The sequence below is a fragment of the Pseudovirgaria hyperparasitica genome (genome assembly GCF_010093815.1).
Source record: "Pseudovirgaria hyperparasitica strain CBS 121739 unplaced genomic scaffold EJ05scaffold_5, whole genome shotgun sequence".
Lineage (NCBI taxonomy): Eukaryota > Fungi > Ascomycota > Dothideomycetes > Acrospermales > Acrospermaceae > Pseudovirgaria > Pseudovirgaria hyperparasitica.
In genome coordinates this window covers 143,894-171,338 of record NW_022985553.1, presented here as the reverse complement: position 1 = coordinate 171,338, position 27,445 = coordinate 143,894, and the positions used below count along the sequence as shown (strand labels likewise).

The 27,445-nt window shown below is 51.7% G+C and overlaps 12 protein-coding genes across 12 annotated transcripts in view; 6 read left to right on the top strand and 6 right to left on the bottom strand.

The window, feature by feature from the left end:
* EJ05DRAFT_299850 (cytochrome c peroxidase-like protein) overlaps positions 1 to 331 on the top strand; it is a 2,128-nt gene extending 1,797 nt beyond the window's left edge. Inside the window, exon 4 of the mRNA XM_033740590.1 lies at positions 73 to 331. The gene's annotated coding sequence lies outside the window, so the exon portion shown is untranslated. The remainder of the gene's footprint in view (positions 1 to 72) is intronic.
* Positions 332 to 621: 290 nt separating this feature from the next.
* On the bottom strand, positions 622 to 2,502 carry EJ05DRAFT_484433 (uncharacterized protein; the record flags this gene model as incomplete). Its single annotated transcript, XM_033745342.1, has 1 exon — positions 622 to 2,502. One exon carries the CDS (start codon positions 2,500 to 2,502, stop codon positions 622 to 624), a length of 1,881 nt encoding a protein of 626 aa, XP_033601933.1.
* A 1,122-nt stretch (positions 2,503 to 3,624) lies between these two features.
* EJ05DRAFT_474588 (MFS general substrate transporter) lies at positions 3,625 to 5,743 on the top strand. Its single transcript, XM_033743630.1, has 4 exons — positions 3,625 to 3,777; positions 3,886 to 4,060; positions 4,128 to 5,129; positions 5,214 to 5,743. The coding sequence occupies exons 1-4, from the start codon at positions 3,759 to 3,761 to the stop codon at positions 5,524 to 5,526; spliced, it is 1,509 nt and encodes a 502-aa protein (XP_033601932.1). The 5' UTR covers positions 3,625 to 3,758; the 3' UTR covers positions 5,527 to 5,743.
* Positions 5,624 to 7,664, bottom strand: EJ05DRAFT_474586 (uncharacterized protein). Its single transcript, XM_033743629.1, has 4 exons — positions 6,966 to 7,664; positions 6,131 to 6,915; positions 5,831 to 6,077; positions 5,624 to 5,775 (listed from the first exon to the last, which is right to left on the bottom strand). Exons 1-3 carry the CDS (start codon positions 7,339 to 7,341, stop codon positions 5,847 to 5,849), a joined length of 1,392 nt encoding a protein of 463 aa, XP_033601931.1. The 5' UTR covers positions 7,342 to 7,664; the 3' UTR covers positions 5,624 to 5,775; positions 5,831 to 5,846.
* Positions 7,665 to 7,926: 262 nt separating this feature from the next.
* Positions 7,927 to 9,912, top strand: EJ05DRAFT_474585 (acetyl-CoA synthetase-like protein). Its single transcript, XM_033743628.1, has 4 exons — positions 7,927 to 8,631; positions 8,682 to 8,718; positions 8,773 to 9,641; positions 9,691 to 9,912. Exons 1-4 carry the CDS (start codon positions 8,101 to 8,103, stop codon positions 9,793 to 9,795), a joined length of 1,542 nt encoding a protein of 513 aa, XP_033601930.1. The 5' UTR covers positions 7,927 to 8,100; the 3' UTR covers positions 9,796 to 9,912.
* A 45-nt stretch (positions 9,913 to 9,957) lies between these two features.
* Positions 9,958 to 10,969, top strand: EJ05DRAFT_299341 (uncharacterized protein). The gene is made up of 5 exons (XM_033740587.1): positions 9,958 to 10,130; positions 10,182 to 10,324; positions 10,448 to 10,497; positions 10,549 to 10,697; positions 10,771 to 10,969. The coding sequence occupies exons 1-5, from the start codon at positions 10,119 to 10,121 to the stop codon at positions 10,813 to 10,815; spliced, it is 399 nt and encodes a 132-aa protein (XP_033601929.1). The 5' UTR covers positions 9,958 to 10,118; the 3' UTR covers positions 10,816 to 10,969.
* On the top strand, positions 10,939 to 12,044 carry EJ05DRAFT_299303 (uncharacterized protein). Its single transcript, XM_033740586.1, has one exon. The coding sequence runs from the start codon at positions 11,061 to 11,063 to the stop codon at positions 11,958 to 11,960; it is 900 nt and encodes a 299-aa protein (XP_033601928.1). The 5' UTR covers positions 10,939 to 11,060; the 3' UTR covers positions 11,961 to 12,044.
* Positions 12,045 to 13,080: 1,036 nt separating this feature from the next.
* On the bottom strand, positions 13,081 to 14,520 carry EJ05DRAFT_436826 (glycosyltransferase family 62 protein; the record flags this gene model as incomplete). The annotated part of the gene is made up of 4 exons (XM_033741765.1): positions 13,081 to 13,229; positions 13,287 to 13,508; positions 13,558 to 14,243; positions 14,339 to 14,520. The coding sequence occupies 4 exons, from the start codon at positions 14,518 to 14,520 to the stop codon at positions 13,081 to 13,083; spliced, it is 1,239 nt and encodes a 412-aa protein (XP_033601927.1).
* A 1,026-nt stretch (positions 14,521 to 15,546) lies between these two features.
* EJ05DRAFT_498687 (mitochondrial folate transporter-like protein/carrier) lies at positions 15,547 to 16,872 on the bottom strand (the record flags this gene model as incomplete). The annotated part of the gene is made up of 2 exons (XM_033746721.1): positions 15,547 to 16,370; positions 16,428 to 16,872. The coding sequence occupies 2 exons, from the start codon at positions 16,870 to 16,872 to the stop codon at positions 15,547 to 15,549; spliced, it is 1,269 nt and encodes a 422-aa protein (XP_033601926.1).
* Positions 16,873 to 18,164: 1,292 nt separating this feature from the next.
* EJ05DRAFT_509225 (uncharacterized protein) lies at positions 18,165 to 19,976 on the top strand (the record flags this gene model as incomplete). The annotated part of the gene is made up of 2 exons (XM_033748079.1): positions 18,165 to 18,231; positions 18,283 to 19,976. 2 exons carry the CDS (start codon positions 18,165 to 18,167, stop codon positions 19,974 to 19,976), a joined length of 1,761 nt encoding a protein of 586 aa, XP_033601925.1.
* Positions 19,977 to 20,986: 1,010 nt separating this feature from the next.
* EJ05DRAFT_484425 (uncharacterized protein) lies at positions 20,987 to 23,546 on the bottom strand (the record flags this gene model as incomplete). The annotated part of the gene is made up of 3 exons (XM_033745341.1): positions 20,987 to 22,238; positions 22,287 to 22,658; positions 22,714 to 23,546. The coding sequence occupies 3 exons, from the start codon at positions 23,544 to 23,546 to the stop codon at positions 20,987 to 20,989; spliced, it is 2,457 nt and encodes an 818-aa protein (XP_033601924.1).
* Positions 23,547 to 25,330: 1,784 nt separating this feature from the next.
* EJ05DRAFT_498684 (bifunctional chorismate synthase/flavin reductase) lies at positions 25,331 to 26,669 on the bottom strand (the record flags this gene model as incomplete). The annotated part of the gene is made up of 3 exons (XM_033746720.1): positions 25,331 to 26,172; positions 26,225 to 26,586; positions 26,635 to 26,669. The coding sequence occupies 3 exons, from the start codon at positions 26,667 to 26,669 to the stop codon at positions 25,331 to 25,333; spliced, it is 1,239 nt and encodes a 412-aa protein (XP_033601923.1).
* Positions 26,670 to 27,445: the final 776 nt, after the last annotated feature.

The following is a 27,445-nucleotide window of genomic DNA, read 5'->3' as shown; positions in this document are numbered from 1 at the left end:
ATGGATGGATGGATGGATGGATGGATGGATGGATGGATGGATGGATGGATGGATGGATGGATGGATGGATGGATGGATGGATGGATGGATGGATGTATGATATAGAGATGTTGTGCCTTCTCTTCTTGCGCTCTCATGATAGAGCAAGTAGCTTGGATAGACTCGTCAGAAAGATATAGAATCTAGACCACGTGCGAAAGTCATATATGTTTCCTCTCTCTCTCTATTCACAAGGACATAGCCTGACTATGATACAGCCAAACATTCCCCCGAATGTCCAATCAGCGTCTCATCAAGAACCTGTCTAGCTGATGGGCCCATCGACTGTCCTTGACAGTCATACCATCCATTCATGACTCGTGGTGTACAGCTTGCATGCAATGTGTGTGTGTGTGTGATCCAGGTAATGCTTGTGGAAACGCCGAGCCAAAAACAAAACAACCAAAAAAGGAGAACGCCATCCCAGATCTATAAGATGTGAGCCCAATGTTGCAATGCCCCTATGCAAAAAATGCAAAAATGCCGCCAAAAAAATTCTATGCTGTTTGTGTCCGCTGAAATGCCAGTCGTTAATTGTTTCAAAATGCCATGCCACTGGATGCGGTAAGCACACTATTCCTCTCAGGCCTGCCGTTGTCGTTGCCAGAGGTATGCGTCGATGCCGTGCGGTGGAAGTGCATGTATAGCCGCCGAAGGCCTTGCAAAGTTGAGATTGCCAATTGGGGGCGGGAGTGTTGGGATGCGATGTGCAGCCGCGGCCGCGGCCAACGCTCGCTCTTCGCTGTGTCGTGCCGAAGCGCGACGTGAAGCCTTCCGTGCTAGAGCAGCCAGATCTTCCTTGATCTTCGGCAATAGGATATCCCAGGCCCGCTCACTTGGCATTTTCGGAATCTTGGCTGCGCGTTGGTATGCCATGCTGGAAAGAAGAGCCTTCTCACTGATGCCTACAGCCTCTGCATGCCTCTTGAAAAAGGCGATGCGCTGTTCACGCTTGTCGGTGTAGCTCTCTTTCTTCTTGGCATCCTCGTTGCGCTGCCAGTCCTCGATCTTGCGAGCTTGCTCAATCAGGACGTCTCTCGCGGCAGTTCGTTCCGCAATCCATTTGTCGCGTCGCTCAGTGACCTGCTCTGGTGTCATCTCAAATGTCTCACCACTCAAGAGCTCCTGCCAGTCTCGTCTCAGCTGCTCAATGTCGGATTTCAAGTAGCATGCCACACGACCATCGCCGAGTCCAGCAGAATGACGGATGGAGCCAGCGCCAATGTAATGGCCCCATGAGTCTCGCGTGGCCGACATGATGGTGTTCAGGATGAGAGGATGAAGATTGTCGAGAGACGCTCTTGCCTCACGCTCCCGTACGGTCAAGGTGCGGTAGCACTCGTTACACCACCGCTTGCGAAAAGCCCAAAAAACCTTGCGGACGGGGCATTCATTGCACGAATGACAGGTAGTGCCTGTGAGATACTCGCAGTAGGTGGCTTCGGTCATGCCATCAGGTGGGCCAGGCATGTCGTGTCCGAACGTACTGATACGTGAGGCTTCCCACGTCTTGTCGAGAGAGAGAATATACTCGAAGAAGGGCGTGACGTGGCGGATCTCGAAAAGGGTGCTTGGAGAGGTCCATTGGAAGATCTGTGCCCAGATATCGATGTTCAACTGTGCTTTGACTGGCTGGTCGATCCTGAGTCTGGTAGGCCGGAGCTCCCTTGCGCGCTTTTCGGCAGCAGCCTTGCTCCTCAAGATGGAGGCTTCAGTGGGCTTGCGACCACTCCTGCGTTTGCCACCAAAGTCCAGCTTACTCTCAGCAGACTTTTCGGTGAAGGATCGAGGATGGGCGATTGCGCCAGTACGGGAGCATTTGAAAGGGAGGAGCACTTCTCCCTTGACGGAAGGCCTGCAGATCTTGTCCAGCTCGATGCGTTCATGCTCGAAGATGGGCGGGGCCGGGTTTGGAGCACGAAGGGGTCGAGGCGCGAGTGAATGAAGTGGCCTGGCGGTTGAGCCGTATGCTGAACGCGGCATTAACGGGGCGTATTGGCCTTGCTCAGATGAGGGGGTGGAGTGTCGAGAAGAGGTTGGTCGGGAGACCTGGCGCGGATTCAGTCTGGGCCGTTTCGAAGGCTTCGAGGCTTGAAGCGGGTGCGAAGGCTCAGGACGTTTGAGAGAGTTTGAGGTTTGAGGGGGTGTGGGAGCCTCAGGACGGCTACGAGAGCCAGAAGATTGAGGGAGTTGCGGAGGCTCAGGACGTTCAACGGAGCTAGAAGGTTGAGGGTCTCGGGAGAGTTGAATAGGGCTGAGTTGCGAGGCTGCGATGGGACTCTGGGCCGCAGCGGGTTTTGTGAGATCAAGCGATTGGCCATGCGACAAGATGGTGTTTGAAAGAGTCGGAAGAGCAGCAGGAGCGGTAGCAGCGGAGGCGAGGGAATAGTGAGACAGAGCTGGCAGTTTGACCGACTGGCCAGACTCCGGGGAGGGAGGAGATATCAGACGAGAGATGTCCATGGTGCAGGCAGACAAAGGAGTCCGTGGAAGGTATATGGCGTTATGTAAAGGGAGTAAGCTGAAGGTCCTGTAGCCAGCAACAATGAGATGCGAGCGAAGAGTGGCGGATGAAGCGATTGAAGAAGATCGAATGGCGAGGACGGGATAGAAGAGTTGCGACGGGAAATCAGACTGAAGTGTAGAGGATAGTGTGGGATACAAGGTTGTGGACTACCAGTGGCGTGGAGGAAGAAGGTTCGGCAACAGGGCCATCCTTCAGTCCCAGCCCACGGCGCCCTATTGAGGGATTAGTGACTATTGAGCAGCGATTATGTTGTTGTGAGACGCGCAAGAGGAAAGTGAATGGAGTGGAGGAGGTAGTAGTAGTAGTGAGGACAAGGTGCAAAGTGAACGAGAGGGAGAGAGGGAGAGGAAGAGAGGCAGAGAGAGAGAGAGAGGTAAGAGATGAACATCTGGGCCCTAAACGCGCAGCCAAGCTACAATGAACATGTTTGCGGAAGCGCACAAGTCCGCCACAAATGCCCGTCGTTCAGCCAGACAGGCAGGTTAAGAAGTGGAATATGAATGGGTCTATAGAGATATCAAACCGCAAACACTCATAAGAAATCGCATTTGCTGCAAAGACAATAATAACAATATATCAAAGATATCAATCACTTTCTTTTTGCCATTGTCGGCGAGTCGGCGAGTCGGCGAATGGAATTACCCGGGAATGTTCCGTGACGGGGGAAGGAAGGCGCGCTAAGCTTAGTTGGGACGAGAAGTCACTGACTCGCGCCTGGCTTGTCCGATGCGGGGGGTGCTTTCCTATTTCGGAGTGGAGGCTGACTGTCTGGTTATGAAAGCATACAATACAATACAACACATTAATAATCATCCCCATCAGGTCTAAAGCTATAAGTCCTTCTCCCCAACGGCCAATCGTTCGGCCTTACTGCCTCGTCTTAACCCCGGGACAGGCGCATTTCTCAGTCATGTCGCAGCAGTCTCTGTCACGCATGATCTGTCGTCCACGCACTTTTCAGCCTGATCACCGCAGCTTACATACTGCATTCTCTCCAATGCGGCTGCTGACTGAAGTGGGAGAGGAGTCGGAGTCGTCTGATGGAATAATCATTACCTGCATCTTATTCTTATATTGACGCGCCATCTCTTCCATATATATCATCTATCCTCCCCGTTTCTAATCCTCATCTCTACCATTCCCTCGAGACTGACACTGACACCGAAGACAGCGACCATTAGTTGTCGACATCATGTGGGGCGACCGCGAAAGTAAGTTCGGTTTTATCCTCTTCAACAAGGTTGCCTTGACATCTAACCAAACCATTAATGACTACTACTACTGCTGACATTTGCTAACACACAACACCACACACACAGAGGCCGTGGAAGTGTCACCAGATGCTGAACAGTACAGCAAGAATGAGGATAATAATCCCCTCGATCAGGACGACCAAGAAGACCATGACCAGCCCGTGGTCTGTCCTGCCCATACCACGGAGCGCAAACTGGTCAATCGGATGGACTTCCGCATCCTGCCCTTTCTATGCATCATGTAATTAATGAACACAACACACTCTCTCCGAGAGTCTTCCCCAAACATTCCACTCACTTACCCACAGGTATCTGCTGGCCTTCCTCGACCGCATCAACATCTCAAACGCCAACGTCTTCGGCCTGTCCACCGACCTCCGCCTCGTAAACACCGAATACAACACCGCCCTCGTCATCTTCTTCGTCCCCTACATCCTCTTCGAGATCCCCTCCAACATCATCCTCAAGAAACTCAAGCCCCATGTCTGGCTCTCCATCTGCATGTTCGGCTTCGGCCTCGTCACTCTGCTCCAGGGCTTCGTCCAGTCCTACGCCGGCCTTCTCGCAACCCGTTTCTTCCTCGGCGTCTTCGAGGCCGGCATGTTCCCCGGCTCCTTCTACCTCATCGGCATGTGGTATCGCCGCCACGAGGCCCAGCGTCGATACTCCTTCTTCTTCTCCTCGACCTCCCTCGCCGGCGCATTCGGCGGGCTCCTCGCCGCGGCAATCGGCAAGATGAGCGGCGTGCGCGGCTACGCCGGCTGGCGCTGGATCTTCATCCTCGAGGGCCTCCTCACCCTCCTCGTCTCCCTCTTCTTCTTCTTCCTCCTGCCCGACTTCCCCGAGGAAGCCCGCTGGCTGACGGACGAGGAACGCGCCTACGTCATTGCCCGCCTGCGCGTCGACCAGGGCAAGTCGGCGCGCGACCGCAGCCTGGGCGCCCGCGACATCCTCAACGTCTTCCGCGACTACAAGATCCTCGTCGGCGGCCTCATGTACTTTGGCCTGATCGTGCCCGCCTACGGTTACGCGTACTTTTCCCCGGCCATCATCCAGTCGTACGGCTACTCGCGCATCCAGACCCAGCTGCACGGCGTGCCGCCCTGGGCCTGCGCGTTCGGCCTGGCCATGATCATAGCCTACATCTCGGATAAGCTGCGGCACCGCTTCCTCTGCGCCATCGTGCCCATCTGCGTCTGCATGTCCGGCTTTGCAATCCTCATCTCTGTGCACAATAATCGCGACGTGCAGTATGCCGCGCTCTTTCTCGTTGCCATGGGCGCCTACAGCGCCATGCCCATCATCGTCTGGTTTGTGTTTCCCCTTTCCTTCCCTGAGCCCCTCCCCTATATCCCCATTGTTTTCTTTCACAGTCCCAGACTAACGACACACAGCTGGTTCAACATGAACCTAGGCGGCCACCACCGCCGCGCCGTCGGCTCCGCCTGGCAGGTCGGCTTCGGCAACATTGCCGGCATCATCGCCGTCTTTGCCTTCTTGCCCCGCGACGCCCCGTCCGGCTATCACACGGGCCACAGCATCAGCATTTCTTTCGTCTGTCTGAGCGCGCTCGCCTGCACCATCTACTTTGTCAGCTGTTGGTGGCAGAACAGGCTGAAGGATAGGAGCGCCGTCGATCGCGGCTTGACCGAGTACGAGAAGACCGAGATGGGCGATTTGAGTCCTGATTATCGCTATTTGCTTTGAGGATGTCTTTTGATAAAAGTGGTTTTTCTTTTGGGGGGGAAAAGGGAGAAGGAAAAGGGGGAAAGGGGAAAGGACCTGTTTTGAGGGATGCGTTGCCCTGGATTGGATTGGATTGGATTGGATTGCTCAATACCTCTGCTGGCTATCGTATACATCACCACCTGACTGTAGACAAACCGGCTTTCTACCAAATCTACACATGAATATACCTGCACGACATCTACCACGTCATGGAAAATGCTGCACTCGCTATGTCACTCTCAGTCAACAACTGTCATTGATTTTCGCTACATACTACACTTGCCTTGGCGTCTTGCCATCTACTGGGCAGACGGAACCTTGACGTCCGCGTCTAGCACCTGCTGTGCAAAGTCGTCGGCGTCGTAGTATCGCGCCGTGCCCACGCTGCCTGCCGCGTTCAGCGGCTCCAGGGATCGCAGGACGCCTTGGTCCAGCGCCTGGACCGCCCGGAGCGCCGACAACGACTGGGTGAATTTGACGAAAATTCGCCCAGTCTCCGCGCTTGCCGTCACCTTCTCCACGTTCCCAAACTATATCAATCATCAGTATCAATCAATTCTCGTCTCACGAGGGCAGAACTAACCTTCTCGCTGCACTCCTCCCCGATTCGCTGTGCCAGAGGCACGTCCGCCTGCATCTCTCTCTGCACGTCAACGCCCGCAAGAAGGCCAAGGACCACCACCACCTCGCTCATCTTGCCATACTGGCCTTCCTCCTCCACGTAGCCCTTGGCCTTCTTCCCCGCAATGATCTTGCCCTGTCCAGCCTTGCTGAACCCGCCACCTTCGGCGTCCGAGAACTTCTTCTGCTTGATCGGTTTGACGTACAGTGGCTTGATCATGCCAGAGCCAGATGCTCCTAGACCTTGGCCCTCCTTCCAGCCTTGCTTCATGAGTAGGCGCCTCGCAAAGTCTTTCTGTCCAGGTCGGTTCGAGCGCGGAGCCTCTTCGACTTCTGGCTCGGGAGGGACCTCGTCCATGCTCATAATGGTATCACCCTGTTGATCTTCAGAGGCAGTAGCGGATGCTGCTTGTTGGAATCGAACGGGTGCGCGTGATATGACGGCAGAGGCGGGAGCGGACGAATTGGTCGCGGTCGGGGGTGCGAAGCTTGGAGGTGCGAAGCTTGGAGCGACATTGATGCCACCCGCGGTAGCATTGTGCGTAGAGAATCCACCAGAAGGAGGATGTGCGGGTGCTCCGAAAGACGGACGGTACTCCTCCTCGTCGTCTGTGGGAATGGCTGCCATGCCGCTTCGTCGGTCAGGATGGACAGCGTCGTCGTCGCGCATCACCACATCCTCAATAGCTTTGGCCGGGCCATTGTTGAACGCGGGTGGTGCGAACATAGCGTTGCGCACGACCGGGGCTGGAAAGTGGTCAGCATGGAAATATATCTTTGAGCTTGAGGCAGCTGACCTGATGGAGTAACCACTTCTGCACTGCTGCTTGCGTTGCGCTGCACTGCGAAGCGAGACGCGTGGAGCTTATTGAACCAATCATTGTCTGCATTCCTATACTCTTCACTCTCGTTGTAGGCGTGGAGGTTCGTACACTTGGTAGGCTCATAGAGCTCGTTCCAATTGATCTCAGCTTCAGGCACGTTCCTCTGCGTCTTTCTCTTCTTCTTCTTAGGATATCTATATCGACTCTTGTTGGCTTCGGCTTCTTCGATTGCCGCATCGTCATCCTGTGCGTTGCTTATCCAGTCTGCCGCTGTCGACGTGGTGATCGGACGGATGTTGAAGCTGCTTCCATTACCGGTCTTGTCTGGGGAGCTCGAGCTCGTGTTCATAGAAGAGGTGGATCCGTGGAACCTTGAAGGTTTCGCACCCCTGCCCTTGTGGAGCTGGTTTTGTTTCTTCTTTTGTTGTTGTTGAAATAGTTGCTTTGTGAAATCTGCAAAGCAGCGAACAGACCGCAGTAAGCTTACAGGTCTTGAATAGGCAAATAGGAGTGGGGGAGAGGGCCACTACAGATAATTACCAATACTAGGTTTTGCCGGAGCAGCTTGCTCTTTCTCCTCTTTCGGCTGATTGTACATGACAGGTGCGCTGGTGATGGTCGACTTTCCGCCGCCAGGAAGCAGATGCGCATAGAGACTCAAGCCTGAAGAGGCCGCAGGTGCGGGCTTCTGATCGCCAGCCATTGGTGCAATAACGTAACGATGTTCAATGTCGATGTTGCAAAGATGGAGGTGAGGAATGAAGCTGTCGATGTTGATGTCGATGTGGGAGCTAAGGTTGAGGTGCAGTGGATTTTAGTGCGAATTAAATATAGCTTTGACTACGGAAGGCGGTAAAGACGCGACGCGCAAAATCGCAATATCACCGATGACGAGCGGTGGGACCGTGTGCGCTACAGTCCCAATGCGGTAACGTGCTATCGAGTACTGTAACTTTGTCGCCGAGGCTTGTCATGGCTGACAACCCTTCAATTCGCAACGTCTTTTCTCTTTGTATTCTCATAACTTGGTTTCTTGTTATATTGCCTTGATACGGTTCCGCCCGAAGCAAGGACTCGCAATTGCCGCCCTCCCGCTAACGACAGCACCATGGCTACCCTTGCCAACTCGTTCTCACAGACCTCCGATGCGCCGGCTATCATTGTTCCTGGCCGACCGTCATTGACGATCACGTATACGCAGCTATGCGCTGAGGTCGCTTCGTTCCAGCGGAAACTCGCATCTCTCGGTATATCACCCGCGTCAGCAGTCTCAATTGCCCTTCCGAACACCTACGAATTCATCGTGGCTTTCATTGCAGCGTCATGGCAAAGAGCGATCGCTGCACCACTCAATCCCTCTTACAAGCAAGATGAGTTCGAGTTCTACATTGATGATCTCAGCTCGGCTGTCACGCTGGTACCCAAAGGAGCATACCAACAAGATGCCGCGGCTGTAAGAGCAGCACGCAAATATAAGGCGGCTATTGCGGAATGCTACTGGAATGGTAATGAGGTGGTCCTAGATGTGAAAGAGAAGGGGAAGCTGGAATCAAAAGGGGCTCAGCGATTGGAGGGAGCGCAGCCAGATGATGTTGCTCTGGTCCTGCACACGAGCGGAACCACTGGGCGGCCGAAAGCTGTAAGTTGGCCATAAAAGGCCACGACGAACGTTAGCTTATGCCATACCAGGTTCCATTGACTCATAGAAACTTGACTCGGACCATGGGTGAGTAGATCAAGAGGAGAGCTACACAATTTCACTGTGTCTGACAAGATCTAGGAAATATACAACGCACATACAGCCTCACCACTAGAGATCGGACGATGCTTGTGATGCCCTTATTTCATGTCCACGGACTTCTGGCTGGTTTTCTTGCCCCATTAGCATCCAGCGGATCTGTGATTGTACCTCTGAAGTTCTCTGCCTCTGACTTCTGGCGAGACTTCATAGAGCACAAAGCCAACTGGTACACTGCGGTGCCCACTATACATCAGATTCTGCTGAAGACTCCACTCCCAAGTCCAATTCCAGACATTCGTTTCATTCGCTCGTGTTCGTCTCCTTTGTCGCCAAAGACATTCCATGAGATCGAGAAGAGCTTCAATGCACCCGTACTCGAAGCGTATGCAATGACCGAAGCAGCACATCAGATGACATCGAATCCCTTACCTCCTGGCAAGAGACAGCCCGGAAGCGTAGGTATCGGTCAAGGAGTCGAAATCAAGATTCTTGACCAAGAAGGTAACGAAGTTCCCCAGGGCTCAGAGGCAGAAATCTGTATCCGCGGGGAGAACGTGACCAAAGGATATCTGAATAACCCCGAGGCAAACAAAACGTCTTTCACGCGAGGAGGCTTCTTCCGCACTGGCGACCAAGGCAAGAAAGATGCCGATGGCTACGTGATCATCACAGGCCGCATCAAAGAGCTCATCAACAAGGGTGGAGAGAAGATCAGCCCAATTGAGCTCGACAACGTCGTCGCCCAGCATGCAGCTGTTGCAGAAGCTGTCAGCTTCGCAATAGAAGACGAGATGTACGGTCAGGATGTCGGTCTTGCCGTGGTGCTTAAAGAAGGAGGCAAGCTTTCTGCAGATGAATTGAGGGGTTGGATGAAAGACAGGGTTGCGAAGTTCAAACTGCCGAAGAAGGTTAGAAATCCCCAACTCCCTGCACATAGGTGGCTAATGAGCATGACAGATATATTTTACAGATATCATGCCCAAGACAGCAACTGGCAAGGTTCAACGGCGGATGGTTGCTGATGCTATGTCGAAACGCGAGAAGAGACCTGCGAAGCTATGAGGTGAAGCATTATATGGAGACCACATTGATGAGGCATAAACAGTTAGAGCGCTTGCAGATAGACGTAGTGGGCTATATAGATCATCCACTGCTACTTCAACACGTACACAAATGCTTGTTATGTTCAATTGCTGAAAGTATAATTACCTTTAGTGATGTTTATGCTACAATCCACAGAAAAGCGCCGAGTGCTTGCCGAGCCCCGCAACTCACCTCGCTGTCATGCACGCCCTGTCGTCGACAACTATAAGCTCCTCACTGTACAGGCATAATTGATATTCAAAAGAAGCGCTCGTTGGTGTCCAGCTTCATCTTCAGCCTGAATGTCGGTTTCAGTAGGTTTGCTCCGCCGTCAAGCATTCAGCTGCATCAGAACGACATCTCAGCGTCCTGCAACAACAACCACCAGACTTCGAACATATCCAATCTTGCAGTCAAGAGCCATGGCTTCCGCATCGTCCAAGTGTGAATGGCTCGTCATCGTGCCTGACTTTGAGGGCGCATTGCAGAAAAGATTGGAAGTTAGACAGTCAGTCTTTGTTTATTTTTGCTATTTTGTTGTTCTTATGCCAAGCCAAAACTTGTCTTCAGAACCTGTTCTTCATACTTGAATTTCGATATCAATCAGACTTCCTGACTGACGATTCTATAGAAAACACCTCGGTGGCATCACGCCCGAGCCGGACTTCTGGATCATGGGCGGTACAGAACGAACATCACCATGTTCCTCGGTATTTGGCTAATGCAAAGCAGGCGCTTTCATGGGGTCCAAGCCCAAAGAGGGCGAGACGCCTGACATGAAGGGCAGTGCTATGATATGCTATGCCGAGAGCGAGGAGGAAGTCAGGGCTAGGCTTGAGATTGACGTGTATGTCACGAGCGGAGTGTGGGACATGAGCAAGGTAAGTTTTTAAAACGTCTACTGCTTTGAAGATTGTCGAAGACAACACAGAGCTTGTGCTAATGAATGGTTAGGTTCAGATATATCCCTTTCGGAGTGCTGTAAGGAAGGGTCTTTGATGCCACATGGGAACGGACATGTCCTCCCTTGCAAACAGAATGTTTATCCTTGGCTGCTCGCATTGTTCACGGGTATCTTTCCTCGATGCGGCGTCATGATCTCGTGCGATGCTTTGTGTATTGCCACCCAAAACACTATGTGCGTGATTCGTAGTGCTAAGCACTACTAACTTATAAAGTGCGCTCATGCAATCTCCTTCTCGTGCTCGCACAGCGATCCTTATACACAACAAGACCTTTCGAACATGCGTCGCAAAAAGGCCGAGGACAGGAAACTCCTTCAGCAGAGGGAAATACCACATGATCGATGCATTCTACCAGGTTCCTCAGCCAACCCACCATGCCTACCATCTCTCAAGCCTTTTTCCCCTCTGGACCGTACCTTTATTAAGGAAACACCACCTTTACAGGCAAGCCCTCGTTCTGGCATACCAAGCGCACCCAACACAACCACGAGTCGTCCAGTTCAGCCTTCGAATCCACCATCAACGTCGCCTAAGCAAAACCCAGGGGATTTAAACCACTTAGCCGGCTTCGATTTCAACTTCAAAGAGGATGACCGGGAGATCAATACCAAACCAAGCACCATACCAACCTGGCACAGCCAAACCTCCATACTGACAGACACATATCCAAATGCCCAACCTGCCCCCAAAAGGCTCACCCAGACTACATACAAAGCACCACCAAAGCGCCCCCTTCACCCCTCAGAGCCATTCACAGATCTCGCCCTCAGAAGCCGAGTACCAGACACAGGCTCAACCCCCTCCACATCACCATCACCACCATCCCATCAAGCCCATACCCCGAAGCACAACCCGCCACGCTCTCACATCAGAAGCACATCCCTCCTAACCGCCCCACCACCCACCCTCCCCACATCCTCCCCTCGGCCAAAACGCCGTCTTCTTCCCGACCAGCACCCAGCGGCAGCATACAAGCCCCCATCAACCCTCAAGCGCAGCAGAGGTTCCTCCTCCTCCCGACCCCACCCCCAGTACCCAACCCTCCACCTCTCTCCCCCTTCACCCCCAAATCAGAAGCAAAGAAGACTGCAGTCCTGCAAGGGGGTTTCAAGCTCGCACTTATCTCCTATTAAGGAGGAGTATGAGCGGGTGGGTGGATGGGTGATTGATGGGAGCTAGCTGTGTCTTGGGGATAGGTATGGATGGTGTTGGGGTATAAAGTGCGTCGTCGTGACAGGGCTAGGACTGTGTGGATGTGGGAGGGGGTGGGCGGATGGTGTTTGGAATGGAGTTTGAGAAGCGTGTCATTAATATTATCCATTATTATTGTTGTTGGTGTTAGGAGATATGGTAAGAGACAGAGTCATCATTGCCAGTAAACACGACAAGAGCCAGACAAAGCCCAAGGGAGGAAAAAAACCCCAGAGCGCAACCGGAGGTACAGCAGCCAACACAAGTCGGTGCAAACACTCCACAGCCATCATCAAGCACACATCAACCAACGAACCACCACCACCACACACCAACAATGAATGTCTATAGTCATATATAGTGAGTCATCCAGTCGATAGCGTCTCGTACATTCGTGTTCCTCTCTATCTACAGCGTGAGTATATACTAGCTTATCGAATCAACTATCTATACACACATCCACACCTCGCGTAACGTCACGTCACGTTCAAAGCCCGCTGCAAAGCCAAAGCCAAAGGCCGAAGCCAGGCCAAACCACGTCCAGCTTAAGAAATCTGCCAGATCCTTTGGTTCCCAGCGAGGAGGGGCTGGCTCTACATGAAGAAATGTACCATGAAAATGGTGGAGAGAAAAATTATGAACCTGCCTTCCTATACAGATCAGAAAAAGGGGGGGGGGCGGCCTAGCGCATAATGCAAACCCGATCGTGAGGACGCCCTCGTGCGTGGGCCAGGTGGTTCCAAACGCCAGATGAGACACAAGGGATGCTCTCGCTTCCTTCCGAGTCGCTCGCGCGCCGAAAAGGATGTCAAAATAAGGGTGTGTGTGAGAGGCTGTGAAACACTAAACCGCTCGCTCGTGCTGCTAATGCGACAATACGCCGATGAAGAAGCATGAAAATAGAATGCAGTTCGAAATGCCTCGAAAAATCTGGACAGTGCTTTCGCGTGAATGGGTATTTTTGTCGTGAATTACTAGAGGAGTCGCACGCTTATTTCCAGTAGCAGTAGTAGTAGCATAATCCGAAACCAGGTCTCTATCAGCTGACCATAAGTCGGGGGCAAAATTTTCGAAAGGGAGAAGCAAGGAAATGCATGATTCGAGTTAATTAGTTGTTGCCTGGCTTCTCATCTGTATCGATGTGCCAAACAACGTAGTTAGGCAGGCCATAAACACCATAACCGGCGGCTTTGGCCATCCTAGCGAAACCTTCTGTCTCCGCTTGGTGCTCAAAGGGGTAGCAGGGAAAATTAATGCCTGAGGTTCATGTTAGCAGATATTTTGATGCCAACGTAGTTGTTCTTTAAGACGCACCGGAGCGATGGACATCAGCCTTGACAAGGATATTGACACCACCAATACCATCAAGCTCAATCTCTTCATCTTTGTTTTCTCGCCAGTCGCCCATGCGAGCCATATACGTTCGGCCCGTCTTGTACCCTTCTTTCTCGTATCCTTCTGCAAGGACCACACCAGGAGGGAGATTCTTGACGAGTTTACGGCCAGTGTCAGACTCAATCCACGAGTTATAATCAACTTGACTCCAGGTCAGCTAGCATTACAACCAGTACTCAGGGCCACTCACATCGTCCTTCAATATCGACCTTCTTGCCGTCCTCAACCTTGTATCTGTGGAACCAGATGTTGGGAACCAGTATGTCCCTATCGTGTGCAACGAAGTCCTCGATAATCCCCTCTGGACTATCCACAATATCAACGTCTCTCCAGTACACCCAGCTATGGTCAGGCTTGAGCGCATGGCTGAGCAAATAGTTCCTGGCCTTTCCCATTGCTTTCCTCCGGGGTCCCTGAGCTTTGAAACCGTGCCTATCTTCCACATCTTGCCCGAATGTAACTCCAAAATCTTTCTCCACGATTGTGACAGATCGGAAGGAGATCTTGTCTTTCCGCTTCTGTAACCGCTCAAGCTCCAGCACAAGTACTGCCATAGTATCGTCTGTGGTATCGCCCACAAGGAAGGCCAGGTCAATCAGATGATGAGGATATGTGAGCTTCGCAACAAGTTCGAAGTATTTCTCCAGATAATGCGAGGCATCTCGAAGAGGTGTTAGGATAAGCACCTTTTCCTCGCTCTGGAGAGCGCGGCGCGTGGATTCGATCTTATTGAGGTCGATATAGCTGATCGTCTCTTCCTTGATCTCGACCGGTGCGTGATGATTGAATATTACAGGCGTGGTGTGGCCATGCCATTTCGCCAGGTCGTTCGGGGTCATCTCCATGGGCGATATTGTTGGGCCCCAGCAAGTGTATCTGTTCCATAGAGAACCAATTAGCATGTCATTTCACGCGCTACGTGTACTAGAGCTCCAAAGCCATGCTACAGTCCCATAGCTGTCCGGACGTACCTGCTTGACACCCCTCCTAGACCGCCAAAACCTCTCAGTATGAGCAGTATTGTCGCGACGAGCGCCAAGTACTGCGGATATCGTGATCTCGTAAAGAACTGCCATATCTGTCTCCCCGGTGGAAATCTTGATCTCGTGGACTTCCAGCTGAAGCGGTCCTTCGGTAACAGCGTGCCCGCCATTCTGCTATTCGTGTGTGTGTGTGTGTGTGTGTGTGTGTGTGTGTGTGTGTGTGTGTGTGTGTGTGTGTGTGTGTGTGTAGATCGACCGTGCGCGCAGTGCAGACCGCTGCTGGAATCCTCTCTTATCGGATGGACAGACCCGGCTGGGATATCGTATCGGAATAAAACGAGCGACCAGGACCGACGATAGAGCGAACGACTATTATGTGAGGTGCACGAACATAACAGATTTTGCCAACTCAGGCGTAGAAGTGAACAAGATGCAGGCCGTAATCTTGCAGCTCGAGTCGGGGGAATTTCCCTACGACTTGGCTGCCGTAAAAGGAAGCCAGCTCAATAAACGTCCAGGGATTGCCTGGCGTGCAGCTGCAAGACCAGCACGAGATCTTCCGAGCAATCAGAGAAGAGTCTCAAGAAACCAACAGGTACGGCACTGCATAGTGAGGTCAATCTTCAGAATATCTACTTGGCAAAAAGAATCTTGTCATGCTCAGGAGAACTGCTATCTATCCCTCGCGCCGGCGGACGCTACATACGCCAGTTTACGTGTCTAGAAGCCAAACCTTAACCTTAGGGCCAGCTATCACACCAGACTATTGACGACGACCTCAGTCTAAAAAACACTCTAAATCTTCCACTGAAGTCCGTCTGAGCTTGCCTCATGGTTTGTTAAACGGCTAATTCTCGTGGCATAACACTTATTTTTCGATAAGCCTTTACGGCACGCCTAGCTATCATGTACACGATGCTGATGATATCTCAAATCAGTATGCAGTCTTAGAATGCGCAATGTCTGTCTTTGTAAACTGCAGAAATGACCACCTTAAGCATCACAATCGCCCACCCCATTATGACCCACAGAGAAAAGCAGCGACTTCGGCACTCTGGTCTGCGCCATGTGCTCCTACGAACGCCAAGGAGCCCTCCCAAGGGACAATGCTAATATGTATTGCTGAAGGGAAAAATGTTGGTGTAGAAAGGACGGCAGGACGAAGACCCCTCGCATGCGACGCATCGATGCCTGCTTCACGGTTCTTCATTCAAAGCAGCCTGGCCTTCCTCTTGTAGCCGGTGACACGCTTTCTTGAGCACTTCGTAAGTGATCATTGTCGTCATTGCCGCTGGTACAGCCCGGACCATATTGGTGCCCATTCCATTATAGAATGCTCTCCAGCCCTCCTCAGCCAGAATGGTCTTGAATGTCTTCACAACTCCGTGGTATCGTGGCAGATTGATCATGCCATCTGAAGACGCTGATCCAGGGGGATGAGAGGCCGTCAAGCCTAAGACAGCTCGTGGCAAGACTCCTTCTGATGACGCACGCCCTGCTGTTCCAGACCCCCGGGACGTACTCGGCTCACCCAAGGAGCCTCGGAAAGAGACCCCTTCGGACGAAGTCGATGGCAAGGATCGCTGCTGGGTTTGGAGACGGGTTCGAAGCACTTCATGCGGATAGGTAGCAGTAGTAGCACAGATCTTGCTGAGAAATGTCCCGCCCAAGATACCAGCCCAGTGCACGTCATGGTCCTCTTTGGTGTTTTCGCCCATCTCAAGGCCTGTGAATTTCATTTTAAAAAACTCGTACAATGGGAATTGGATCGCGACGTGTGTCAAACCGAGTAGTGCCGGTGTCAAGCCTGAGTAGAAGGCAAGGAATCCCTCTGTTCGATACATTTTTTTGGCTGCGTCAAACGTCGACTTGTAGTGCCAGGGTGTCCGGTGTTCTTTAGAGGCTCTTTCACTGACTTGAGACATTAATCGAGTCTTGATGACCCAAATAGGATTTGTTGCGAGGGTCGAGCATGCTCCAGCTGTCACCGATGCGTAGATCCGAGCGAACCACTTGTTATCTGGGCTGTATCAGCAAAACGGTACGACATTACATCTTAGAGCCGACAACCACTGACCGACTTGAGTATAGTAAAAGTCTTTTGAGGAGTCATAGACGCTCATGTACACGGCCCATGTAGGAAGGTAGCCCAAGAGCATAGGTCCAAGACCGCGATACATCCCGCGCAAGCCATCTTCCATCCATATCACTTTGGCGGTGCCAGATAGACCATTATAGATTGCTTTTGAAGATGGTGTTCCTCGACTGATGCCCCGTGTGAAGGAACCTTGCGACTGTAATCTTGTCTTGATAACGTCGAGGGGGCACGTCACAATCCCCGACGCGACACCTGCCATAGCGCCGCAGAAACTATTGATGGACGAGGGTGGGAGCTTTGCAGTGAATTTTGCGAGCGACGCATGGGGGTCGTTGAAGAGTGAGTATCCCGGTTGGTCGGGAGCACCGGAGTTCGGTGGATGAGCGACATGCTGGCTTTGCTGTGAGGGAACTTCAATAGGCATTGTAAAGATTCTACAGTCAGAGAGCAGGTCAGTAAAGTCTATGCGACTGAAATTCTGGCCTCATCGCGTGAGTGCGTACCTGTTGCAAGGGACAGTGCCTCAGTGTGCGGACAGCCCCGCAGCACTTCAGTGACAATGGCTAGCGCTCGAGAAGCTCCATTGACGATGATGAATGCGTGTAGGGGTAGTTGTCGTAGGTATTTTATAATGCGCAAGAAATCGTGTCTATCAGAAGGAGCTTGCGGATGAGGAGATGGTGGGGTGGAGGAGTGGAATAGGACAATCCGGGTGAAGAAGTGTGTTGAGGTCCAGTTCTTGGTGCAAGAAGAGACGAGGAGAGCTTGCGCGTGGGTTGCGTTTGAGTAGCTCCCGGTCGGTCGGTGGTCCAGACTCCGGCCCAATCCTCCATGAGTCCATGAATCCATTTGACCCATTCGGTGCCCTTCTTCTTATTATATCTAATTATATCTAATTAGTGGGCATGTGTTGTCCAAATTCACAGTACCTTACTGCCTGAGGCCGTTTGTTGTCTATTTGTTTCTAGTAACATTGACTTGACTTCTGATTGCGTAGCAGGGCGAGAACTGACTCCCGACATCACGGCCGAGGGCCTGAATACCAGAGACCTCATGATATTGCAATCAGTGACTGACCACAAACATCGACTGTTGAATTCAAAGTTCCCATCAAAGAGAAGCTGTCTAGATCTACATGCCATTGGTGAGCTACATCATTTGCCCGAGCTTCATTGATAGAAGTTTGACTCAAAGCTTGATGACATTCGCATCACGGCCTCAACTCCTGTCTCCCTTTCACTATAACCCTACAATTCCAACTGGGAGCCTTCACTAGCTACAGAATTGAATCTCTCTCAGCGTGCTGGTTCGGTCGTGTGGCTTCTTTTGTGTGTGTCTATTGAAAAGGTATAGGAGGTATATCAAGAGCCCTCTGAATCTTCGACCACTTGTTCTAGTTTCCGACAATAGCCTACTACTTCAATTATATGATTACGCAGTTCTTCCCGCGCTCTAGTAAGTTGCAAGTTTCTCGTACGGTCGTACGGGATATAATATCAAGCGCATTATACACCACATAACATCGAATACATGCGGGAGTCACGCTTAACTTGGACCAGGGGACGTATAGGGCGTTTCGCTTGCTTGGCGTACCTCTCACTTGCGCCGCTGCCCACCTATGAATTCGCACGCTGAGTCCAGCTACTAAACCCTCCATCAAGCATCTCAAACTCAGCGGTTAGATATAGGCGCTTCGAACGTACGAACCTAGGCATCATGGCTAGTTACTCACCACCTTTAGCCGCCCCGAAGAGGCGCTGCATACAAGAACAGGCGAAGGCAAGTATGTTGTCGCAGCTCTTGCCATATTGCAAAACCGTTCTAACTTTCGTAGAACAACCTACCAGCGAAGCCACGAGTCCAAGCAATCGCAAAGAAGCAGCAGCTGAGGAGAGATCCGATCAACAGACGGACGCTCAACTGCAAGCGCGACACCCAACAAAGCAGCAGGCAAGTCGACAACGATTCCCTCATTGTAAACTATTTAACATGGTAAAGGATTTCTCGAGTTCGACCGAAGCTCCATCCCGAGTCGTAGAAGCAAAGAAGCGCAGTTGGGACCCTGAGAGTCACACATCGAGCGAAAGACCAAGGAAGCGTCTACAGTCCCAAATATCTCCAAATACAAAGCAGGCCGGGGACAATCGGCATCGTGAAGACGAGGTTCCAAACCCTCGCGATTCACTTGAGGCATCAACCAAACGATCGCGATCATCTTCAGCTGCTACACAGAAGACAATCAAAGAGGCTCGGCTTGAGTTCTGGAGAGATAAAGGCACTTGGCCAACAGAGGAACAAGAAGCAACGATGCGTCGACTTCAAGATATTGTTGATCAGGCGCGCCCGATAAAACGGTCGTTGAGTCGTAAACGCTCCAATGCCAGTCTGAATTCGGAAACCACCCAGACGCAGACTTCAAGCAGCCAACTAAACCGAGAGCAGAAGAGCGCTCCGTACAAGCATCCTATGTTCGTGGAACAAATGAGGGTTTGCGGCAGTTTCCTGTCTGAGCATACTGAAGGCATTACTACTGAAAGCAAAAGGCTTTGCCAAATGCTCCTCAACGGGACGCAGTCGCTTCCTGAAGGTACCCTGTTTTCGGACGATTATCTGTTCGACAAGACATGCAAAAGAATGAACGGCGAAAATGAAGCCCGGGTGGTTCGCGATATTGCACTCCTCATTGTTCCGTCAGCCGAGATTCTGGCCGATCGAGGAGCTAAACATCTGGAAGTCCTCCGAGAGACTGTCAACGCGTGTTGGCTCAACTCTGCCACTTTCTTGAAACCTCCAGGCTCGCGTCCTGGTCCCCGTCCTCAGCCAGATTATGGTCTTGGATTCAGGAGCGATGCCTTTAGCATTGAACAGTATATGAAGCTGCTGCCTTTCCTCGGCAACCTAGTGACTGATTCTGGCCTGATTGCGGCCACGTTTAATATGTATCTTCCGTTCTTCTCTGCCGAAGTCAAAAGTGGCGCAGCTGATCTTGACGTTGCCGATCGGCAAAATGCTCACACTCAAACTGTCTGCTTACGCGGCTTATACACTCTCTTCCGCTTGGTCGGCCGCGAGAAGGAACTTCATCGAGAAGTCAATGGCTTCTCGATATCTCACAACTATGAACTTGTGAGGATCTGGGGCCATTACGCTGTCATCGATGGCGACAATGTCAAGTATTACCGCCATAAAATACACACCTTCAGTATAGGCTCGGATGGGAATGCGAGGTGGACGGCATACACCTTTGTTCGGAACCTCTACGATTTGTGGCTTCCGAAGCATTTTGAGAGAATCTGCGAGGTCATCGATGCGCTACCAGCAGACGTGAACTTTGACGTCTCCGAACAAGGTTCGGATCCGGCCTCGACCCGCTCGGGAGTACCGCAATCGCTTGAAAGCCATGGCGGCCCCGAAGAAGAGGAGGAAGCTGTACCTGATACTGGTGCTGCTGGTAGCCAGGCAATCACGCCCGGCACAACGATCGAGACTGACTCTGCCCAGTCCAAGAAGGCGAAGACGTCTTCTTGATTGAGCGAAGCATGTGTTAGCAGTAGTATCAGTAACTTGGGAATCCCTTACCTGTACTAGCCTCTACTATGTATGTTTTAACCATTCTTAACCGAACAAAGGTCTCTGGGAGGTAGTCTCCTTTCTTACTTGATAGAAATGCTCCTCAACATATTTCTGAGAAGAAGAAAAAAAGACTGGGAAAAAAGCTACAGTCTAGACGGTGATATCATAGAGTGTATATATATATACTCCCTGATAGCTAGCTAATCAACGTCTTGATTCATCACACCAGCCTAGGTCGTCTGTATATCTATATATATTCTCTCATATGTTCAGTCAGTCATCAAAGCAAGGTCGTAATCTCGTAGATCCGGCACGGGGAAGCCACTAAATCGCTAAATCCACTCCTTACTTCTTTACCATGGTCTCGACAAAGCAAGACTGAGTCTGAACAGGCTTTTCGAGCCATGTAATCCAATGGCCATTTGTCTCACGGTTCTGCCTGGGCTTCAAGCAAGTAAGCAAGCAAGCAAGCAAACCGCACCCGACATAGGTAAATACACGAGACTGATCCATGAAATGAAAACATCAGGAAGCAAGCCAGGAGGATTGAATGAAAAGATTGCCCCCCCCAAAAAAAAGAGGAGGAGCATATTCATATTCACGAGATGTTCGATTTTTTTCGTATTTACAGATACAACATAATTGCATATAGAGAGAGACTCTCGCTATCCCTCCCACCCCCAACCCCCGAAAAAAACACGCCACCCAAGCGCCCCTATTTTTGTCTACTCTGCAAACCCCAACGACCATGTCTGAAATGCGTGGTATATATATATATATGAATCACAAGTTTAACTTATCTTTTCCCCGCCCGTGAAATGAGTCCTTAGTGCGCCGAACTAAAAACAAAACATGACCTCGTAACTCTGTAACTATGGGATTCCAGATCTGTAATAGTGTTTATTCCTGGTTCAGCGTCTTCAGATAGCCTGGATGAGGCTCGGTGGGATATCTTCTTCCTTGCCTCATCCTATATGGTGGTTCCACTGCGTATATTCCCATGCATCGTCGTTCCTTGGATTTGCACTATGCCTCTGTTGATGCTGTTGCGGTTGTTGATGCTCATACGGTTGCTGCTGCTGCTGCTGCTGTTGTTGTTGTTGAATTTGAGCCTGCACATGCATATGCGGATGTCCGTGCTGTGCCCAACCTCCCGCGTTGGATGGTGCCTCCAGAGGCACACCCTGCACACCATACGCCAGTTCATCCTTCCGTGGCGTCTGCTGAGGCTGTTGCTGGGGCTGACTGTTCCACTCCGTCAGACTGAATCCGTCGCGACCTAGTTGCTCCCACGTATCGACGTTGCCTAGCATATTGCTCAGGTCCATGGGCGATACATTGATATTGTTACCAAGAAGAGGGGTCGTGTTGCCGCCGAACGGCGACCAGAAGAGCTGTTGGGCGGCAGATGCGTCTGACGGCTTGTACGATGAAGGATGGACCGGTGGGTGGTTTGCTTGTGTCGAGTCATGCATGTGTGGCTGTTGCTGGCGATGTGAAGGCGTTACCGATGTCACTGATGGATGTGAGGCCAGCACAGGTTTTCCATCGGCCGGAGCTGGAAACGGAAAGTGCGGCTGGAAATGCATCTGTGCCGTCATATTAGGGAGATCACTCATCGATGCTATTGGCTGATTCACAGGAGGGTGTGTTGCTGCTTGTGGCTGCTGGGGCATTGGGGGATGCTGCACTGGTATCGAATGGGGATGGAGTCTGGGTTCCGTTCCGGCCTGGGAATCAGGAGTTGATTGTCCTCCCGCGGTAGATTTACTGGTATGAGAAGATTCGATGAAAGGGCCATTGGGAACGGGAGAGAATATAGCGCCATCAGATGGAACAAGCTTGCTGTTCTGCAAGACTTCTGGCGGAATTTTTGCTTTCCATTGTTCAGCCAAAGCACAGATAGTACGGAAAGCTCGCGCCGCGAAATACGCGCTCTCTGACATATCCTCAAGGTTTTTCATGTCTTGAATAAGACACAGTTTCGAGTCTTCGTATTGGATGTTGATGAGGTGTATCATTGAGCATGACAGGTTGATGTGAGATAGTATAGTATTCACACGACGAAAGCCATATGAGTTGCGATAGATCCTCATCAATCGTGTAATTTCATTCGCGGCATTAAGACAGACGTCTCGCGGAACGACGTCGGAATTTGTGAGCGAGACCTTGATCAGTGGACGGAACAGCATGATGAGACACGCCTGGTACCATGCGCTGCTTGTCGTTAGCAGACTATTGATGCGAGATCCATGTTAAACTCACGAAAGTTCCAACACAGCACGTGACGGAGGAGACTGAGCTTTTTGGTCCACTCTGAAGGCTTTGGGTAGCCCTCTGTACCAAGATTCATACTTGTAGAAACAATCAAGGAGTTTCCTAGATGTAAAGCGCTCTTGGGGCGCGTAAAATGTGAAGACATTATCGTTTGCAAGCTCAGACAAGGTTGAAAGATGGTATAAAATATGACGACTTTCGGTGCTGTCGGTCGTAGCATCTTTCCCCGTAATCGAAGGCGTAGGTGAGGGAAGAGAACCCCGTGGGTCGGAATGAAGGGGCTCCTTGGGCACCGGTTTTAGGGACGTGATAGCAGCTCGAGGAAGCTGGGATGTCCGTCCAACACACAATGTCCAGGCCCTGAGAGAGGTTTAGCTTGTGCGACATAACCAGCCTTCTGAGGGGCCACACATACGTCTCAAAACAGAAACAAGCCCAGAAGGTTACGTTTCGGACTTCTTCTTCGACGGGATCAAGCTTGTCTGGGCCAGCGTAACGTAGATGCAGCCCAAGTTCTAGGCTCATGCGCAGGCATCGACCGGCGTACATGTAGCCACTACTGTCTCGACCAGCGGCCGGCTCTCGAAGAGCCATTATGGAGAGCGCCTGAACACTAGTGATGCAAGGGGTCTCATCGTCAAACAGTATTCGCCTCGCTTCTACGAAGAAGTGGTCGCCAGAAGTTCTGTGATCGCTGGGTACGGTGCGTGCGCCAGGTAAGTCGGATGCATGACAGGCCAGTGCACACACGGCGTTGACCAGCAGAGGACTACAATACTTTGTGCTTCCTACATTAAAGCTATCCCAGAAGGGCTTCTGAGGGATAAAGTTGTAATATGGATTCCAGATTTCGAAGTATGTCTGTAGTAGGTGGCGCACAAAGTCACCATCTTTTGTGACGTTTGTCCAGGTGTCGTAGGAAGCCACTACGTTGGATCGATAGCCGGTCTCGCTATCCGGTTCCTTGACTTGACCCATGCCACTTGTCGAGCCGAACACCCTCGAAACACCCCCGTTTAGGAACGTGGTGGCCGCCATGTACGAGGAGAGGTCGCCTTCCTGAGGCTCAGAATCTCTTGATCGCGACGATCGAATTGAAACATTGTTTCGTAGCGATGCGGCCAACGCATCCATATCATCACCCTCGCGTATTTGGTGCACCAATGCTTGTGTCTCGTGTTCTGGCAAGCTCCGGAGCTTCTCCAAGAGTAGCTCGGCCGTCGTGGTAGAGGAAGTCTCTTTGGACATGAAGGAGGCATTGCGCTTGAGTGGGGCAGCAGTAGGGCGACGAGCCTCTGCGTCACCGTCATAGTGGCATTCGGTTTTGTACACGGCAGTACAAGTGGCACAAACGGGCGTACCTCCGTCGCACTGCATTGAAGATTTCGTTAGCATGGACGTGTCTAGGTAGAGCTTGTTCAGCTTGTTCGGGGGGCGGAGAGGGCTAGACATCAGCATAGGAAGAGAAGATACATGCCTTTGATTTGCGTCTCCTACACGGCACGCAGGCACTCGATACGCATCTGCGCTTTGAGGTCTTGGTCTCGACAGTAGATGACGAAGACGACGCGGCCGACTCAGCAAACTCCTTGGGAACCAATGCGCGGGCCATGGTCTTGAAGGGTGACGGTACAGGGCTGGTAGCAAGGTACAGAGTAACAGTGGGAACGTGGGAGCAAGGAGAGTCGCAAGTTGTAAGGTGGCGAGGACATGCGGCATGCCCTGTCGTACAGCGCACAGTGGCAGAAAGAAGCTTGCTCCGAGGAGTGAAGATAGGAAATGATATTAGAAATCAATCATGATGTGATTCCGCGTGGATGGGAGGGAGTCGGACCAGGAGCAAGTTGCGAGTCGTCGATAGCTAGGCATGCAGAACAAAGTCAACAAGTAGAAGATTGGGCAGCCAGGCTATTGGTATTGAGTTTGCATCTTGTAGTGAAGAGTAGAAGCAAATGGAGGACCAGAGGACCAGAGGAGAGCAGCAAGGAATGTCGGTGATTGGCAAAGATGGTGGAGAAGTCGGGATAGGTCGAAGCAGCATGCACAGTGGGTGGAGGTGCAACCTGACTGGGTGTCACGGTAATACTTACTGTAGGTAATTACTAGTAATTATCATATCAGTATTATATTATTAGTAGGTACAGTAGCAAGCTTGGATGTAGTCAGCTTGCGCGGCACCGGGCAGAAGGGCAGCCAGTTCTGCAAGGACCCGTGACAGTGATTTCCAGTGCCCCAAGCCACCCGATTTCTAGGCGGCCATGCACCCACAAACGGGCTGGCGACAGGCGACAAACGGGCTACCTCTGGGCTGTGAATGGGCTGCCTATGCCCTAATTACCTACGGCCTATTCAATTGGAGACGCCCAGACAACTGGCGACGACAACGCCATCGCCATCGCCATCGCCATCGCCATCGCCATGCACGCCTCTCTTTTTCACGGAGCCCGGTCCATGACATGGGATGACATGATGCTTCCCCACCCTACTAACCATGTAATCACTTATACTCCACCCGCCGCCAGTCCTGCAGGCAGTCTGTGACTCTGTGTCGATCGAAAAAAAGAAAAGAGCGGTAACAGCATCATCGGATTCCGCGCATTTGGCATCTCACGCCTGCAGCTCCCGTGATCTGCAGCCGCATGTCCCAAAATCGCTGTCCCATGCTTGAGTTACATAGGTACGACCAGCCAGCCTTGGGAAAAAGGGTAGATATGATATGCATGCATGCATGCAAAGGAGATCCTTTTGCATCATCTCCGTGCTGCTGGTGGTCATCATCTCTTATCGGCATTACAGTACTATATGCTTTGTTATTATTACCTAGGAACATACCACCCCCCCCAGTAATAGACCGATCTGCTTCACTTGTCCCCGCATTCTGACAGCTGGCCAAGGGAAGGTAATTAATTAGTTGCCGGGCGATCCAGCTACTAAATTAGCCTTGGCAACCCTCGTCGTGAACCATTCCGTCCACTTCTACAGCCAGGTTTAAATAATTAGCTTTCCACACTACACTACACTACCCCATCTTGCTACACAGATCTCGTCTCCTCCACTGGAATCGTCTCCTTCAAGGCAGGCAACAAGCTTCGCGCCGATGATCGAGCATGCTGGGCAAGCGCCGTGTCGGCCATGACAAGAGCTGCCATCGCCTCGACAATCGGGATCGCCCGTGGGACGACGCAGGGGTCATGGCGCCCTTTCGCCTCAAGCACGCCCTCCTCCTCTGCATATGTCATCGTCTGCTGCGCCTGGCCAATCGTCGCCGGTGGCTTGAACGCGACCGTGAAGAAGATCGGCGCCCCGTTGGAGATGCCCCCTTGTATGCCGCCTGAGTTGTTCGTCTTGGTGGTCAGGCGGGGGCGTGCCGTCTGCGAGTACTGGCCCGATGGTTTGACTGCAGCTGCCTTGATGAACGGATCGTTGTGCATCGATCCAGGCATCTGACAGCCTCCGAATCCAGACCCTATCTCAAACCCCTTGGTCGCCGGTATGCTCAGCATCGCATGCGCTAGCAGTGCCTCGAGCTTGTCGAAACACGGCTCTCCGAGACCTGAAGGTGCATTGCGGATCACGCAAGTCACCGTACCGCCAATGCTGTCTTCTCTTTCCTTGAAATCTGTGATGAGCTGTTCCATGCGACTCGATGCGTCGGCGTCGGGACAACGGACAGGCAGAAACGAGTCAACCTTCTCCCTCGTGATGCTATCCAACAACTTCAAAAACTCCGGGTTTCGGGGCGAGTTTGGGAGTGAGAATTCATTCGAAGGAGGAAACAGGAACTCCTCACCGATCGAAGACACAAAGGCCACAATCTCGACACCGTGCGCAATCCGCAGGTACTTTTCAGCAATTGCGCCAGCTGCGACTCTTCCTGTGTCATATATATTAGCTCTACTCCAGCTGCACAGTGGATCGGCACGAACCAATGGTTTCGCGTGCACTACTTCTACCACCACCGCTGCTTGCCTTTACGCCGTATTTCTCCAAGTATGTCCAGTCTGCATGGCTTGGTCTTGGGTAGAGATCCATTGTCTTGTTGCCATAATCTTTTGGCCTTTGATTCTCATTCATCACGCGCATCCCGATTGGCGTGCCCAGCGTGATTCCAAACTCTGTGCCAGATTGTATCTCAACCTTGTCCTTCTCGTCTCTGGGCGTCGTGATGGCGCTCTGTCCTGGCCGTCGTCGCGTCATCTGAGGCTGAATATCACTCTCGGTGAGCTCCATGCCCGGCGGGCAGCCGTCGACAATGCAGCCGACAGACCGACAATGTGACTCTCCATAGCTGGTCAGATATCAGCATCCATGATTTTGATAAGTTTTGAATACTGACGTGGTGACTTTGAAGTACTGACCAAAAGTCGACATGGTGGGGTAATCTACTTGAAATTCCTATGATCGTACGAGGTGGGGGGCAAGGCAAATCGTCTCTCGAATCAATGCTATGTAGTGTTCAAAAATCAATGCTATGTGGTGTACAAGAGTCAATTATATCAACTTTTGGAGAAGAGTGGATGGCTGATCTAATTGACGGTATGAGGATCAGAGTATAATAGTCATAGCTCATACGATGAATTATTTTCTTAGGGTCCGTTCCGCTCCCCGACCTCGCCTGGTTCGGATGCCGATGCCGATCATCGGCGTTCGCAGACACGCTTACATTTCGACAGTCCACGGCGGGTAGTCTCATCACGCAGAATTTGTGTGCGGACTCAAAAGGCATCCTGATATTACGCTCATGGGAAACAATATAGCCTCCCAATCCGCTCCTTGAAACAGAAGCCCTGAAAAACGCTACGTATCCTTCGCAACATGTAGGTGCTTTCAAGAACGCCGTATAAATGCACAACATGCTTTCGACAATCTCGACTAAAGACCTACCATGCATGGCTATGGTACTTGTTTTCTCTTGACACTACCTGCTGCAACAAGCGTCTCTGCTGCCCCAACACGCTCTTCATACAACCTCCGCAGATCCTCCACCGATGCTTTTCGCATATTTAACCGACCAGGTGATTGAGGCGCAAGCGTTGAATGTTCACTTTCGCTGCATCGCTCGAAAGATGACATTCTTGACAACAGATTTTCTGAAGCGGTCCTAGGCTTTGGCATGACTGGGGGCGGTGTATTGGACTGTGATCGAG